Below are 17702 nucleotides of genomic sequence, written 5' to 3'. Positions count from 1 at the left end.
CTGGCCATCTCTCTCAAATCTTTCTTTTCCTCAAAGCCGTATACCTTCCGTATTGTGCATGCTGTTTTCAGGACCATGCTTCTCCATTACTGGGTTCATTATCTGTGTGTGTTACCATCACTGGTATAGAACCTCTCGTCGGCAGCTTGGGGGTCACCAGGCAGGTAGAGGGAGACGGCCTTCCATTTTCCACTGCCCTGGAGATTTGACTGTTTGCCCAGAAGTGGGGTTCTGTGTGCCTGCTCTGGGTGATACAATAGAGGTTACCCAGAAAGGCACAGGTATGGGCCAATTGGAACAGATGCTGACTATAAACAGTGGGTACCTGGTGCAAACCTGACCTGAATCCTGATCGTCATAAGTAGTACATAACTCTCTTATTGGGCTTCTGGTTCTGCAGCCCCACAGGCCTTCATGGAGGCCCATCTGCACAGTCACGCCACAAGTCAGGTGAGTTGTCAGGAGATGTTCTGCAAGATGCCTGTTAAACGTGACCTGCAGTAGAAGCCATTCCCTTTCATGAGGACTTTAGCACGTGCCCTGATGAATTCCTTTAGACACCCTCCTTTCCAAACTTCATGCTGAATTCAAAACTGTCTCTCTCTCCTACCACAGTGCTATTCGCAGGAAATTATTCTGAGGATTTTTTCCCCCTTTTCACTGCTCTGCCACCAGTAGTACAGTCTTACCTCCCCTCTTTCCGGTCAGCAAGGGGTTAGAACAAAGAGGCTGCCTCCCTCTGCACGGACAGTGTTTTATTAAACAATTTTCTTTTGTCTTGTACTTTATATATTGATGTGGTTTTATGTCTTTCATCACCTTGACATATTTTTGGTAGATTTTAATTTAAAAGTTGAAGAGGGAGGTCTCCTTTCCTTGATGCTTTGACCTCCGGATTAGAAGATGGTCATAGTAAATCACTGGAGGCAAAGAGGGGAGAAAGTACCATTTATTCCGGGCGGGCTCTACATCATAGCTTGACCTTAGACTCACAAGAACGCGAAACGCCAGGAGAGAAGCCAGCATGGTGTCTGTTCCTGACCTTGAGCAAGGGGGGGACCTGCACAGGAGCGCTGCTCCCTTGTTCCCAGGCGGGAGGAAAACCCTGCTCCTCTGGATCAGATCGGGCGCCTGGCGGTGCCCCCAGCCACTGAGCGCACAGCTGGATAAATACAGAAACTTAGAGCATTTCCTGTTGACCTCGTCACTGTGGCACATACAAATCGAGCTTCACACACTCTGGGCTGTAAGAAATACCATGTTTCTTATGCTCTCCAATCATTCTCATTTTGATGATAAATGTCTCTTCAGGCTGCCAAGAAATTTGACTTGTCTTTCTGCAGGGTCCTCCCGGGTTCTGGGCCTTATATACAGAAGGGACCCCCTGACTTTGGTCATCTGTCCCTATAGGTCATCACTGGAGTGTCTCCTCTGGCCCGAGAGCTCTCGGCGCGGGGGGAGGGAGTCGCTGATAGAGTGGGCCAGGGATCCTGTCCTCTCTCCTCTCCGAGACCTCACTGCTTTCCCCTCCCATAGTCTTCCCCTTGGTCCGGCCCTTTCTGTCACAGATGAAGGCCTTTCTGCTCATCTGCTTTTCTGACCCCCTCTACTTTCCCCTTCAAACCTGGTAGGGGGGGTGGGTTTTTTTTTTCCTTGTTTTTTGGGGGTGCACTGTATGGCCGGCACAATCTTAGTTTCCCAGCCAGGGACCGAAGCCGGGCCGTTGCAGTGAGAGCATGGAGTCCTAACCACTGGACCACCAGGGGATTCCCTCCAGCCTTGTCCTTAAACTGAACGCTTAGCAACCCAAATGTTAGTTCCTTTCCTTGAGAACAGGGGAGACAATCTCAGCCACTGAGCGTTCCATCCTTGGGGTGTAGGAGAGGAAACCCAGACGAATAATGAAGGCCGTGGCCCGGAAGGCCTCTACGGCTTGGTAAGGAAATGGACCGCCCTGCCCGTACCACGAGGAAATGCTCAGAGTGAGGCGGAGCTCCGTCCCAGCTCTGCTCGGAAGCAGCCAGCGTGTGTCCGCAGGAGGAAAGTTGCCTTTGCGCGCGCGGAGCCTTTCACGGGTGACACCTCTGAGTGGCAGAGGCGCTGGCCAGCAAGGCCGGGAGAACAGGCCGTCTTGCGCTGACTGTCGAGCTTCCCCCGTGGAGAGGCCGCTGTAAATCCTCTTCCTTCAGCCTTGCTTTGTCCGGGGGACACTCACTCCTACCTTTGGCAGCAGCCGTCAGAAACTATCATTAACACGGTCGATCTTGAACATCCTGTAGAGAAGACCAGCCCAGGAGAGCAGATTCAAGCATGTCCATGTGCCCTTTGATCTTGAAGCTACTTCCTCTGTGTGAATCCAGGGCCCGTGTGTTGACATACGTTTTAGTTAGGGCTTGGCTGCCACCTGGTGGACGACATTCTCCGACAGGTACATTTCAGTACTGAAGAGAGCAGGAAGATGCCTGTGCCATCGGTCACTGGTATGCTTGCATGCCTGGAAAAGATATTCTGAGATGGTTTGGTTGCCCAAGGGGAATTAAGGACCATTGTTGTTGTTTAGTCGCTCAAGTGTGTCCGGCTCTCTGTGACCCCATGGACTGTAGCCCGTCAGGCTCCTCTGTCCGTGGGATTCTCCAGGCACGAATATTGGGCTGGGTTACCATTTCCTTCTCCAGGGGATGTTTACAACCCAGGGATCGAGCCCGTTTCCTTCATTGGCAGGAAGATTCTTTGCTGCTGAGTCACCAGGCAGTGTGAATATAACTGTGTTTATGGCATGTATGTGGAGTCCCGTCTCTCTGCAAATAGGATTACTCATTAATCAAATAAGCCTCCAACAGCAGGGTCAATGCCTTCTATTCCCAGCTCTGAGGTTGTGCAAGTGAATACCTAGCTCTGCAGAACCATTTTGAGGCCAGAGCTATTAGGATTCTTCCTTCCAGATGGAGCTAGAATGGAACCCTAATAATTCCAGCCCAGGTGTGAAAACTCCTAGAAACCACCCCCTCGTAGAACAGATCACAAGGAACGAATTCCAGCAGGAAAGAATCCCCATCTCCCTCTATCAGATGACTGCCCTGTAAGCAGAGAATGTGGAAAAGGTAGAATGGAAAATCAGCCAAGGTCGATTTTTTTGGGGGGTGAGGTGAGCAAGGTCTTGGTTGCTGTGCCCGGGCTGTCTCTAGTTGCGGCGGGCGGGGGCTGCTCTCCAGTTGTGGGGTGCAGGCTTCTCCCTGCAGTGGCTCCCCTGTTGCGGAGCGTGAGTCCCAGGGCGCTCGGGCTTCAGTAGTTGTGATATGCCAGTTTAGCACCGCTCAGCATGTGGACTCTTCCTAGAGGAGGGATCGAACCCATGACCCCTGCACTGGCAGGCAGAGTCTTAACAACTGGGCCACTAAGGAAGTCAGAGTTCATTTTAACAATGCTAGATACCCGATAGATCTTCCTTAAGTTGACTGCTTCCTTTTAAGTGTCTAAAAGGACCGCACAGGCCAAGGGAGAATGATCTATCTGCCTTTGCATTCTGGAACCATTGAGGATAGAAGAGACATCTTTATATTGCATAATGACTTACTATAGTATATTGCATCAAATTTAGGCCCCTTCCCAGATTCCCTTGGCCCCTTTTTCTCCAGGCCTCTAGACGTTGAGTCCGTGAGAGCCCCACCACTGCTCTCGCCTCGCTAACACCACTGTCCACCTTGTTCCCCCCAGGGTGACTAGGGGTCTAGTCCAGTCGCATATGGACACCAATGGTGCCCTCATCCTGGGAGAGGCCACGGCCGGCCACTGAAGTGCCTAGAGTTCGGCTTCCCTGGGGGCTGCTTGGGAAGTCTGGCAGCGAATCTGGTGGAAGTGCAAGGGGTAGGGACTGGGCTGTGGGCAGAGGACAGTGTGTGCAGAGGCCTTGAGAGAACGAATGGAGTTCGGAGACCTGGAAGAAGGAAGGGTGGCCAGAATGTGGCAAGCAGGCAGGGAAGAAAGGCAGAGGACAGATGACAAGGGGCTTTGAGGGATGATCTGGGACCTTCACCCACGTGCAGAGGTGAGCCTGGTATTGCTGTTGTTTAGCTACCAAGTCCTGTCTGACTCTTCGTGACCGCGCTAACTGTAGCCCGCCAGGCTCCTCTGTCCATACGATTCTCCAGGCAAGGATACTGGAGTGGGTTGCCATTTCCTTCTCCAGGGGATCTTCCCGACCCAGGGACTGAACCTGCCTTTCTTGCGTTGGCAGGTGGGTTCTTTACCACTGAGCCACCAGAAAAAGCCAGGCCACATATAGAAGAGTTATACCAGCGGGGTTGCCTTTGAAGAAGATCGCTCTGGCTGAGGCATAGAGAGTTGGTTGGAGGGAGATAAAACTTGGGAAAGGGAGACCAGTGAGGGGTTTGGGGAACAGAGGCCAGTGCTGATGGTGGCAGGTGGTGGCAGATGACTGGCAGACAGGTGACCAGAGATGCTCTTCTGATTCTGCCTCTCGATCTGGGTGAATTATTTCAACCTTCTGATGTTCTTATCCACGTGCTGGGGTTCAAGTTGCCTGCTTCCTGGTCTTATTCTGAAATGAAATAAGGTCATATGAACATCCTTGCTAAATAATAGTTGCTTCGGAAGTCCCATTTGGGTGTGAGGTATGAGGAAGGGTGACCTCCCTTGATGAGCACAGCTGTCCTGCCAGTTAAGCTTGGCCACCCGCACGGCCTCACCAAGGCAAATCCTGGCTTTCCTCACGTTGGGCAACACAGGTGACTTCCCTGAACATACAGAGGCTCATCTTTAAATACCACCTCCACCAGGTTAAGGATGGAGGCCGAGCTACTTCTGGTAATAGAAATGTCAACCCCAAGTGGCTGGCAGGCCACTTGAAACAGCCGCATAGAGACGTGCCAGCTGGCATTTGCCACTCGCTGTGTGGGGCATGTACTGAAACACAGGCTGGTGAATACTGTCATTAACAACCCTCGAGCGATGATGTGTTCCTGCAGTAAAAAAACAGGTGATGGATTTGAAATACAGGTTGAACTTAATCATTTGGGTGAGGTTATTTCATAGCTGGCTAATTTAGCAAACCAATTTTAAGGGTGCTAATTAAAAATTGCCCGAGGTTATCAATTTGCTGCCAGCGTGCCAGAAAAAAAATGGACATGGAAGAGTTTCAGTCCAGCTAATTATTGAATAAGGCATAAGACTTGATTACCCTGTCAGGGGAATTTTTTAAATGGGGATACTTTTATTTGAAACATGTTTTTTTATTTAGGGGAAGAGTTATCAAAAGACTAGGATGATGTATAGAATCACATGACTTATTTTGGGCTTCCCTAGTAGCTCAGACAGTAAAGAATTTTTCTGCAAAGCAGGAAACCCAGGTTCAATCCCTGGGTATTCTTGCTTTATTCATCATTTTGTATTTTGAATCCACCTGCTAATGCAGGGGACACAAAAAATGGGTTTAGTCCCTCGGTCAAGAAGATCCCCTGGGGAAGGAAATGGCAACCCACTCCAGCATTCTTGCCTGGGAAATTCCATGGACAGAGGAGCCTGGTGGGCTACAGTCCATGGGGGTCACAAAGAGTCACATCTGAGCACCACAAGCCCCAGTCATTAAGGCAAACTTTTCTTACATATTCACTGAAAGACCTTGGGGTTCTGCTTTCTAGTCTGGATTGCAGGGAATGGCACTGAAGCCTGAAACCCAAAATACATAGTTATCATTTCTGTATCCGTCATCAGAGTCTGATATTTTCGTTAGAGCATTTAACATTTAGCATTTCACACGCTATTGGCTGGTGAACTTCTTGATGCCTTTCCACTTTCTTTTGAAGGTTGTACAAATAGTCATGTCCAGGAAATCGGCAGAAGAATTAGACTGTGAGCTCCAAGGGGACCGGCACCATGATTGTCTTGTTCTATGCTTAATTTCCAGGGCATGTCATGTGGCAAATTGTCAGTAAGCACTGGTTAGATGCAGGAATCCATACTGCGCCAGGTGTTGCTCTCGGGGCTTGGGATGCACCAGTGAATAAAGGAAAAATCCTTGCTCTTTTGGAGGTTACATTCTACCATGAAGAAGAAGTAATATCATAAATAAGTACCTTACATGGCATGTTAGGAAGTGATAAATTCCTTGGAAAAAAAATAAAGCAAAGTAAGGGGATTGAAGGGCTTGCCTGGTGGCAGCAGTGATGAAGAATCCACCTGCTGATGCAGGAGACAGAAGAGAAGAGGGTTTGATCCCTGGGTTGGGGAGATCCCCTGGGATAGGAAATGGCAGCCCCCCCCCCCCCCCGCCCCAATATTCTTGCCTGGAAAATCCCATGGACAGAGGAGCCTGGTGGGTAATGGTGCATGGAGTTGCAGAGTCAGACACAATTGAATGTGTGTGTGTGTGCGCACGCACACACACACACACATACACACACATGGGATTGAACCCCAGAGATGAGGTGATGTGGAGTTGGGATAGTTGGGCATGTTTCTTTATTAAAAACATGCTCCAGGTAGGCCTTGTTGAGCAGATGAGATTTGAGAAATGATTTGAAAACGCCAAGGACAGTAGCCTAGTGGATATCTGGGGAGGAGCATTCCAGAGAGAAGAGAGAGAGCAAATGCTCTGAAGAAGGAGTACAAGTGAGTGTGTTTCAGGAGTAGCAGGGAGGCTCGTAAAGCTTGAACAGAATGAGTATGGGGCTTAACACTTCTCTTAAGCTGCTGCAGGGTTTGGGGGAGAGAAATGCCCCTGATTAGACATGGCGGCTGTGCTGAGAATGTTGGGACAAGGGGAAAGAAAAGTTGAAATAGGGACCGTGGTTGGGGGGAATGCAGTGATTCAGATGAGAGATAACAGTGGCTCGGACCACGGTGATTGCAGGTGAGAAGTGGTCAGATTCTAAATGGCATTTTGAAAGTAGAGCTAGAAATTTTAAGAGAATGTGGAGAAACCCAAAGCATATCGTTTTCATGTCTGTATCAGCCATCAGAGTCTGATGGTTTCATTAGAGCATTTAACATGCTTTAAAAGTGGCTGTTGCAATTCTTATTGGTTGTCTGGGCTTGAAAAATGGGAAGGATGGGGTTGCTGTCACTGAGATGAGAAGGTAGTATGTGCAGCAGACTTTTGGAAAAACAGCGCAAGTCCAGTGGTGGATGTTGAGTGTGAGAAGTCTATTAGATATCAGAGTGGAGGTGTCAGGAAGACAATTTGATAGGTGAATTTCCATGCAGATATTTTCTGAAGTCATAAGTACTAAATAAGATCATTAAAAATGAACAGACATGGTGAAAAAAATAGTAATCTCTTTGATCCTTTGTATTCCTGTGGTCCTGGTTATAACTTGTCCCTTTTCATTTCTGATTTCATTGATTTGGGCCTAGAAGGCCCTTTTTTCCTTGATGAATCTGGCTAAAGGTTATTCAGTTTTGGTTGTATTTTCAATTAACTGGTTTTTAGTTTTATTGATCTTTTCTATTTTTCATCCTTCATTAATTTCTGTTCTGATCTTTATTATTTTCTTCTAATTTTCGGTCTTGTTTGTTCTAGAAACTATAAAATAGTTCTTTTAGGTATGAATTTAGTTTTTATTTGATTTTTTTTTTCTTATTTCCTAAGGTAGGCTTCTATCACCAAGAAATTTCCTTTTAGATATGCTTTTGTGGCATTACATAGATTTTGGACTGTTGTGTTTTTGATTTGTCTCTAGGAGTTTTTTGATTTCCTCTTTGATTTCTTCAGTGACCCACTGATTGTTTAGTAGCATATTGTTTATTCTCCACTTGTTTGCATTTTTGCTGTGTTTTTGTTTTTTTTTTCTTATAGTTGATTTCTAGTCTAATAGCACTGTGGTCAGAAAAGATGCTTGATATGATTTCAGTTTTTTAGAAAGTTTTGTGAATTTTGTTTAAAAATTTGTGAATTTTGTTTAGAATTGTTTTGTGGCCTAGTTTATGATCTGTCCTGGAGAATATTTTGTGCGTACTTGAAAAGAATGTGTATTTTGGTGCTTTAGGATGGCATGTTCTATGTACACCTCTTAAGTCTGTCTTCTCTGATGTTTCATATAACGCCAGTGTTTCCTTATGTATTTTGTGGATGGCCTGTCCCTTGATGTAGATATTAAAGTCTCTTACCGATACTGTGTTACTGTCAACTTCTCCCTTTGTATCTGTTAGTATTTGTTTTATGTATTTAGGTGCTCATATACTGGGCGCATGTATACTTATAATTGTTATATCTTCTTGGATTTATCCCTTTATCATTATGAAATATTTTTCTTTGTCTCTTATTACAGTCTTTAGTTTAAAGTCTATTTTGTCTGAAATAAATATTGCTATTCCAGCTCTACTTTCATGTCCACATTCATAGAATATTTTTTCCTAACTTCTTACTTTCAGTCTGTGTGTCTTCAGGTCTGAAATGAGCCTCTTATAGGTAGCATATATGTGGATCTTATTTTTGTATCTATTCAGGCACACTATGTTTCTTGATGGGAGCATTTAGTTTACTTAAAGAAATTATTGATAGGTATGTACTTACCATTTGGTAAGTTATTTGGAGGTTATTTTGTGGCTCTTTTTTATTCCTTTTTTCTTCTTTTGCTCTTTTGTGATACGAAGTCTATTTTTAGTATTATGTTTGGGTTTTTTCTTTTTTGTATGTGTATCTATTATAGATTTTTGGTTTATGGTTACCATGCTACTTATTTTCATAAGAAATATAGAAAAAGACAGAAGTGTAATAAAATGTTACCTACAGTTTCATTATTCAAAGCTAACCAAGGTAAAAATTTAAATATTCTCTTCAAGTATTGTCTAATACTTACATAAGTGTGATCAAAATGTTCATATGCATTGTGTCCTTTTTGCTCTTGACATTAACCTATTATCATAAACTCACAAACATATTTTTCTTTACTGGATACATAAACATTCATTTTCTGCTACATTAACTTTTGTGTTAATATTTAAAGGTAATGCTCACTAGCATTACATGTGGATTAGAAAGAGAAGCAAACTTCCCTCTCTTTTTTTCCCCCATTTCTTTCACCCAAGATGAATGTACCACTTTCCCCCTCTTTTTCCAGTCTTTCTTGTCTCCATTCCCATGAATATTTCTTTTCTTTCTTCTCTCTCTTTCTCATCTCTCTTCCTCTTGGCCTTCTTTCTCTGTCCCTCCCACGCTCCCTTCCTCCCCATCATCTATTCATTTAATTATAATGTATAACTCTTATGGCATCATTGTACTTGTCCGCCTTGCAGTAGATATTCAAATTTGTGTTTAAGGATGGCAGTATGTCCATTTGGAAAAGTTCATCTATCTGGATTTTCTGCTTTATGGAAAGTTAACTCATTATTAAAATGAAATGGCACAGGGTTAGTCTCCTCCCTAGGACTTTGGAATTCTCATTGAATCAGGGAAACTCATTTTCACCTATATTCTTTGATATGCATTCTTAAAGAGGTCAAAGACTTCACCAGCCATAACTATCCAACCTAAAAACCTGACTACCAGATGCAGCAGCAGTAAATTTTCAATGAGGCCATTAGAATACATTTGTTAAAAATACAAAGTTCAAATTGCTTCTGATGCTGTTAGTTAAGCAGTACACATCTAGAATGTAGCATATCCTTGCCCTCAAGCTTCATATAGATATAAAATCTTGGATTCTGGGGGAGTTATTCAGTGTAGAATCTTGGAAATTAATTTAAAGGCCAGATACTGCAAGTGTTAGTCCGACCTTGGATTGAACAGCAGGGACTTGCCATGTTGAAGGGAGTGAGTCCATTCTGTGGCTGCTGGAGGGCAGAATTGTTAGGGGATTTTTAAAAAATTAAGATTAAATGTAAAGAAAAAGTGAAAGTGCAATTGTTAGTTGCTCAGTCATTGTCTGACTTTATGCAACCCTATGGACTGTAGCCCGCCAGGGTCTTCTGTCCATGGGATTTCCCAGGCAAGAATACAGGAGAGGGTAGCCATTCCCTTCTCCAGGGCATCTTCCCGACCCAGGAGTCAGGTCTCCTGCATTGCAGGTAAGTTCTTTATCTTCTGAGCCACCAGGGAAGCCCTAAGATGAACTGTGCCTCCCCTAAAATCTACGAACGGTCCTGGCATATGGAATATGAGTAAGTGGAAACTTAAGTACCTTGGGGGCGCCTGTAACTCCTCTTTGTAGTCAATCCATTCATCCTATCTTCTTGAATCTGATATTATTTGCTTGGTTTTTGTGTTGTGGAGCTTCAGCTCCTATAAATTACACATCTACCCAAGAGAAAGGTGAAAAAGCCTTCGAGCAACATGTGGAAAGCTAATATTTGTTCCTGAAAATTGAAATGAATAACCATAGCATCAATGTGATGAAACCATTTATATATTTATATGGATACACAGTTACTTAGTAACATCTAATCTTGAGAATAAATTACGAAAATGACTTGCATTGCCATGTCTTATAATTTAGGGTAAATTTTTATTTTTGTGGAAAACTTACTTTCTTCCTAAAACATTTCTATCCTTCCTCCATTTGGCCTTGAAAAGAATGTATTGCCTTCTTCATGGTTTTAATATATGACTTTTTCTCATGAAACTCATTGTTAGTGCCAGTGACATACAAATATTCAAACTGACCACGCTGCTCAATTCATTGCAATGGAATTAAATAAAAACTTGGATTAAAAGGTCAACTTTAAACTATGCATAATAAATTCACTGAGTAAAAGCTATCCCAACAACTTTCTGCACCATTTCTTCCCATCTCATTATTCATGTAGGTGTCTCTGAATTTTAAGGAGTGCAAATAAACGAGCAGAATGTGTAGACCATTGGGGCCTAGAAAATTTTTTTCATGAATAGGGAATGAAATGCAGATTGAAAAGTATTGCTTAAATTAATGAAGTCGATACAGTTGAGAGAAAAATGATGAACACTTAATATTTCCTATAGTTCAAAAGAGTAAAACCTCTCCATTATTCTAAAAAAATCTCTTACTCTATGGCCTTCACATATTTGGTTCCATAGCCATAGTATTGAGATCCTTACTGTTTTTGAGATAATTATTTTTAATAACTGATTTTTATAACTCAAACTTACTGGGATTACCCAGCAGGGTGTACTGGGACAAAACATGGGGATTTCTAGAAGGGACAGGTGAGCAGAATGTCTTAATGTTATATTACATAAAATGCTTGTTCATGCATTATACAAATATATTCTGAGTAATTGCTTGTATTAATAAAAGTAACATAAAGACAAGTTATTTGGATAAGGTCGAGGTTTCTTGATTTAAAAAAGCTAATTCTTTTGTGTATTAATAATTTTTGTAAGTTAACAGTATAAGTCTGAAAGAGACTCACAAAATAAGGAGATTTTGTGTGAGTAATGCTGTTGGAGATAACATACCATTTTAAAAAATGATTTTAGATTACCCAGGCTAATTTCACATCCATGTTACAGTTTTAACTTGTGAAACAAGTAGATGTAAATATAATCAAAGAAAATAGCAGAACTGATTGCCATGGTCTGCAAGTATTTGAAAATAACATGACTTCTTATCTGTAATCTATTTCAACTCATGACAGTCAATCATTTCTGGACTCACCAATGCTAGAAATAGCTCCAGCTATAAGATTTACCACTCCAAACATTTTCTTTGTTCCTTCTTATTTTTCCATTTTTTTCCCCTGGCAAGTCAGCCCAATTAAAAGTGCTCTTCACGTTTATTTTGATGGTGATTGTTTTAATCCAGACCATTCTTCCAAACCTCTATTATAACTTACCCACGGCTTTCATTTTCCTTTATCTATTCATTTTGAGCAACTTCAAATTCCTTGCCTTTTGATTTCCCTTTGTTTACTGGCTGTGTTTTGCCTTGGAAGATGTCTTGGAGCCAGCTTTGGTGCTGTGAACATTACTTCCTTCTTCAGATACATGAGTAAGCAAGTTTATAACCCGGGCTGTCCAATCTGGAATTAGGACACTTATCTTTAGGACTGAGGAACCTATTCAAGAGAAACGTTAGCATCTACTTAAATCTTGGGTAGAGTTAGGGATCAAGGAAGGAAAAGAATAACATTTTTCAGGGGCTTGGGAAGCTGCAGTATTTTCCTAGGGCCTGGGTCCAAGTAAGGAGGTTAGTTAATGTACCTGTGGTACTACCCAAATGTTCTTTGCTGCAGACAGGGCCCTATTCTAAGATTGAAGGTACAGCAGATAACAAGGAATGCAAAGTCCAAACACAAACTCTCAAGGGCTTTATATTCTAACAGGGATTCATAATGCTAAACAACCAAGCACAAAATTAATTATGCCATTCAGATGGGACTCTGCTCAGTTCCTGAAGAGCTGTATATTCCTAATTGCCCATGTTGATGGTTCAGAAGCACAACTGGCTATTAAATATTCACTAGTCTTTAGGGTTTAAAGATTTTTTTGAAATTGTATTTATTTATTTTTGGCTGTGCTGAGTCTTCGTTGCCGCACGGGCTGCTCTCTAGCTGCAGAGTCCGGGTTTCTCGCTGCAGGGGCTTCTCCTGTTGCGGAGCACAGGCTCTAGGGCTTTGGGCTCCGGTAGTTGCGGCTCCCAGGATCTAGAGCACAGGCTCAGCTGCTCTGCGGCATGTGGGTCCCTGATCTTCCTGGATTAGGGGTCGAACTCGTCTCCTGCATTGGCAGGTGGATTCCTATCCACTGAACCACCAGAGAGAGTTCTGATGAAACAGGGTCCATGGGAGAAGGGAATGGCAAACCACGTCAGTATCCTTGCCTTGAGAACCCCATGAACAGTATGAGAAGGCAAAAAGATAGGACACTGAAAGAGGAACTCCCCAGGTCGGTAGGTGCCCAATATGCCACTGGAGATCAGTGGAGAAATAACTACAGAAGAATGAAGGGATGGAGCCACAGCAAAAACAACACCCAGTTGTGGATGTGACGGGTGATGGAAGTAAAGTCTGATGCTGTAAACAGCAAGACTGCATAGGAACCTGGAATGTTAGGTCCATGAATCAAGGCAAATTGGAAGTGGTCAAACAGGAGATGGCAAGAGTGAACATTGACATTCTAGGAATCAGTGAACTAAAATGGACTGGAATGGGTGAATTTAACTCAGATGACCATCATATCTACTACTGTGGGCAGGAATCCCTTAGAAGAAATGGAGTAGCCATCATGGTCAACAGAAGAGTCTGAAATGCAGTACTTGGGTGCAATCTCAAAAATGACAGAATGATCTCTGTTAGTTTCCAAGGCAAACCATTCAATATCACGATAATCCAAGTCTATACCCTGACCAGTAATGCTGAAGAAGCTGAAGTTGAATGGTTCTATGAAGACCTACAAGACCCGCTAGAACTAACACCCCAAAAAATGTCCTTTTCATTATAGGAGACTGGAATGCAAAAGTAGGAAGTCAAGAGATACCTGGAGTAACTGTCAAATTTGGCCTTGAAGTACAAAATGAAGCTAGTCAAAGGCTAACAGAATTTTGCCAACAGAATGCACTGGTCATAGCAAACACCCTCTTCCAACAATACAAGAGAAGACTCTACACATGGACATCACCAGATGGTCAACACTGAAATCAGATTGATTGTATTATTTTCAGCCAAAGATGGAGAAGCTCTATACAGTCAGCAAAAACAAGACTGGGAGCTGACTGTGGCTCAGATTATGAACTCCTTATTGCCAAATTCAGACTTAAATTTAAGTAAGTAGGAAAAACAACTAGACCATTCAGCGGTTTCAAATTCTAAAAGATGATGCTGTGAAAGTGTTGCACTCAATATGCCAGCAAATTTGGAAATCTCAGCAGTGGCCACAGGACTGGAAAAGGTCAGTTTTGATTCCAACCCCAAATAAAGGCAATGCCAAAGAATGTTTAAATTACTGCACAATTGCACTCATCTCACAAGCTAGCAGAGTAATGCTAAAAATTCTCCAAGCCAGGCTTCAATAGTATGTGAACTGTGAATATCCAGATGTTCCAGCTGGATTTAGAAAAGGCAGAGGAACCAGAGATCAAATTGCCAACATCTATTGGATCATCAGAGAAGCATGAGAGTTCCAGAAAAACATCTACTTATGCTTTATTGACTACTCCAAAGCCTTTGACTGTGTGGATCACAACAAACTGTGGAAAATTCTTCAAGAGATGGGAATACCAGACCACCTGATCTGCCTCCTAAGAAATCTGTATGTAGGTCAAGAAACAAGTTAGAACTGGACATGGAACAACAGACTGGTTCCAAATAGGAAAAGGAGTACGTCAAGGCTATATATTGTCACCCTGCTTATTTAATTTATATGTAGAGGACATCATGAGAAATGCTGGGCTGGATGAAGCCAAGCTGGAATCAAGATTGCCAGGAGAAATATCAATAACCTCAGATAGGCAGATGACACCACCCTTATGGCAGAAAGTGAAGAAGAACTAAAGAGCCTCTTTATTAAAGTGAAAGAGAAGAGTGAGAAAAAGTTGACTTAAAACTCAACATTCAGAAAACTAAGATCATGGCATCCGATCCCATCACTTCATGGCAAATGGATGGGGAAACAATGGAAACAGTGACAGATTTTGTTATTGGGCTCCAAAGTCACTCAAGATGGTGACTGCAGCCATGAAATTAAAAGACACTTGCTCCTTGGAAGAAAAGTTTTGACCAACCTAGACAGCATATTAAAAAGCAGAGACATTACTTTGCCAACAAAGGTCTGTCTAGTCAAAGTTATGGTTTTTCCAGTAGTTATGTATAGATGTGAGAGTTGGACTATAAAGAAAACTGAGCGCCAAAGAATTTATGCTTTTGAACTTTTGTGTTGGAGAAGACTCTTGAGAGTCCCTTGAACCTACAAGGAAATGCAACCCGTCCATCCTAATGGAAATCAGTCCTGACTATTCATTGGAAGGACTCATGCTGAAGCTGAAACTCCAATAACTTTGGCCGCCTGATGGGAAGAACTGACTCATTTGAAAAGACCCTGATGCTGGGAAAGATTGAAGGCGGGAGAAGGGGAGGACAGAGGATGAGATGGTTGGATGGCATCACGGACTCAAAGGACATGAGTTTGAGTAAGCTCCGGGAGTTGGTGATGGACAGGGAAGTCTGGAGTGCTGCAGTCCATGGGGTCGCAAAGAGTCGGACACAACTGAGCCACTGAACTGAACTGAGCCACCAGGGAAGCCCTCAAGGTGTTTTTAAAAGAAATAATTCAGTTATTAGTTGTAATCTTACTCTGATCAGTTCCTTCCACTGTGAGTTAAAACCCTTTTCAACCTTTGGACTAACAGTATTATGGGAGATGTCTTGGTTCTCAGGGACTAGCTATGTGAGAAATTACAAGAAACTGCTATTTCTTAGCTGCGGGTGATCTCAGTGCTTGTGGATATTTTTCAAGGTGTTTGCAGGGATGGTCTTACTGTTTTTGTTTGCTGTGTATGGTACAAAGACCTTGCTTTCAGTGGCAGAATTAAGGACACAGGGAACAAGTCCTTGGATCTGTTTACTTCTCCGTTACCTGGGAAGAAGAATGGTATTGCCTTGACCTCTCTCCCGGGTTGTAACTGTAGCTGTTTTGTGCATGGTGGTGAGTTGGCACATTAGCTCTGAGCCCCGGGGGTGCCAGGCCAATGCTGAATAACTGATCAGGGCTGCCTGCAGCACTGTTTTCAAATGACTCAGACTGGGGCTCATCACAGAAGAAAACTATGATTGATAAGTGCAGTCTGCTGTGGGCAGGGAAGGGTAAACTCTACTGAATGAGCCAGGAAGTTTCCGTTCCGTATATATTGACTGCCAGGGAATGGCTTGACCTTGCGGCTTCAGTTTTGATCTTCCCCAGGTATGGCGATCATTTATTATAAGTGGAATGCTTTAGACACAACTTAAATAATCTAGCTTTCCTCACCATTCCTAATGAAGTTAAATTGATTTTATTATTCCCCAATAAGATCACATTTAGCCTGTTATCATTGGTGGGTTATTCTTCTTAGCCCACATTTGAGAATAAAAACTATTATTAGGTGGTGAAGATAAAGTGGTAAATTATATTCACATTTCCTAAATTTAGGAAAGTAATGCAGAACTCTTACACACACACATTCTCTCGCTCTTTTAAAAAATGTCCCTGTATGCATTTTACTTTACCCTTTGCTGTTATTTTTTTCAATCTAAAGAGATTTCTAGATGTTTTTCAGTCTAGAATAAAATTATCAGAGTGCATGAGTGTGTATAGACTAGGTTACAAGACAGATTGTATTTCTTGTGGATCATGATCAAAACAATTTGAAAGTCACAATTCAGACTTTATTTACTTTATAATCGCAGAGCCTTAGGGGAGAGGAGTGGTTTCTTGCTGCTTTATGGACTGGGCAGATAGCATATGTCTCAGTCACATCAAATCCATGCATGGCTTTATTTTGGTTGTTCCAAAGCTTTGGAGGCATGAGTTTGGACAGGAGTGGTAAGCCAGGTCTGTTTAAAATGCATTCCACACATACAAGATACGATACCTTGAGCAGTTACCTTCACGAAGGCCCGGGCGATCATGGACCAATCCCCTGGAGCAAGTGAAATGGCCTTAGTGCCCCACCCAGGAGAAAACTGCTCTGTTTCCTTAGCAAAAGTTAAGGCATGAACACATATTATTCTGCCTGACCTGTGTCCAGGGGTGTGGTCCATCCCCAGTTCCTTGAACCGCAAAGAAAACTTAATTACATTTTACATTCCAGTATACAATGCTGCTGCTAAGTCACTTCAGTCGTGTCTGACTCTGTGCGACCCCTGAGACGACAGCCCACCAGGCTCCCCCGTCCCTGGGATTCTCCAGGCAAGAACCCTGGAGTGAGCTGCCATTTCCTTCTCCAGTGCATGAAAGTGAGAATTGAAAGTGAAGTCGCTCAGTTGTGTCCAACTCTTAGCGACCCCATGGACTGCAGCCTACCAGGCTCCTCCGTCCACGGGATTTTCCAGGCAAGAGTACTTAGGCGCAGACAAATACTATTCGATTCCACTTGTACAGGATACCTAGAGGAGACAAATTCACAGAGTCAGAGTACAGTGGCAGATGCCAGATGCTGAAGGTTGCTGGGTGGGGCTATTAGTGTTTCCGGGGGGCAGAGTTTCAGATTAGGAAGGTGAAAAATTCGGGAGATGTTTTATATTATGTGACCTTTCCTACAATAAAAAACATTAACAACTTTTAAAACTTACATTTCATAGTCACTTGTGACTCCAGGGTTCCCACAGCCACAGCCATCTTCAGAGGTTCCCATCCACCCGAAGAGGAGTGATCCTAGTGTTTTCACTACTCAGACCCAGGCAGCCAGAGGGCATTTTGGGGTGATCATCCCGAGTAACAAAAGCTCCCAATCTGACTCGTGTAGAGGAGCAGCAGTGATGTCAAAAGGGCCAAGGAGCACAGGCCACTTTGCTGGCAGAGCCTGGCTTCCTGTTTCTCTTCCGGCTGCAAGCGGGAGGTCAGGATCTGGATTAATAAGGGGGTGGCAGGAGGGGCTGCCTGGGGAGGCTTGGAAAGTTCCGGGGGGCCCCCTGAGGTCTGTCATCAGTCTCCCTGTGTCAGTGTAAGAACAGTGAGTGAGTTCTTGTTTGAATGATGTGATGCGCTCAGTCCAGCCTGACTCTCCGTGACCCTATGGACTATAGCCCACCAGGCTCCTCTCTGTCCACGGGATTTCCCAGGCAGGAATACTGGAGCG

At 43.4% G+C, this 17702-nt stretch overlaps 1 protein-coding gene and 1 long non-coding RNA gene across 2 annotated transcripts in view; one reads left to right on the top strand and one right to left on the bottom strand.

Annotated features, from left to right (window-relative positions):
* LOC139036584 (DENN domain-containing protein 11-like) overlaps positions 1–16533 on the bottom strand; it is a 31069-nt gene extending 14536 nt beyond the window's left edge. The window contains exon 1 of the mRNA XM_070472097.1: positions 16510–16533. Within this exon, the coding sequence (XP_070328198.1) occupies positions 16510–16533 (24 nt within the window). The remainder of the gene's footprint in view (positions 1–16509) is intronic.
* Positions 1–17702, top strand: part of LOC139032976 (uncharacterized) — an 89609-nt gene that overhangs the window by 43082 nt on the left and 28825 nt on the right. The gene's annotated exons all lie outside the window — the stretch shown is intronic.

The sequence above is a fragment of the Odocoileus virginianus genome, chromosome 1 (assembly GCF_023699985.2).
Source record: "Odocoileus virginianus isolate 20LAN1187 ecotype Illinois chromosome 1, Ovbor_1.2, whole genome shotgun sequence".
Lineage (NCBI taxonomy): Eukaryota > Metazoa > Chordata > Mammalia > Artiodactyla > Cervidae > Odocoileus > Odocoileus virginianus.
The sequence above is the reverse complement of the archived record's forward strand: the minus strand, read 5'-3'. Positions and strand labels throughout refer to the sequence as shown.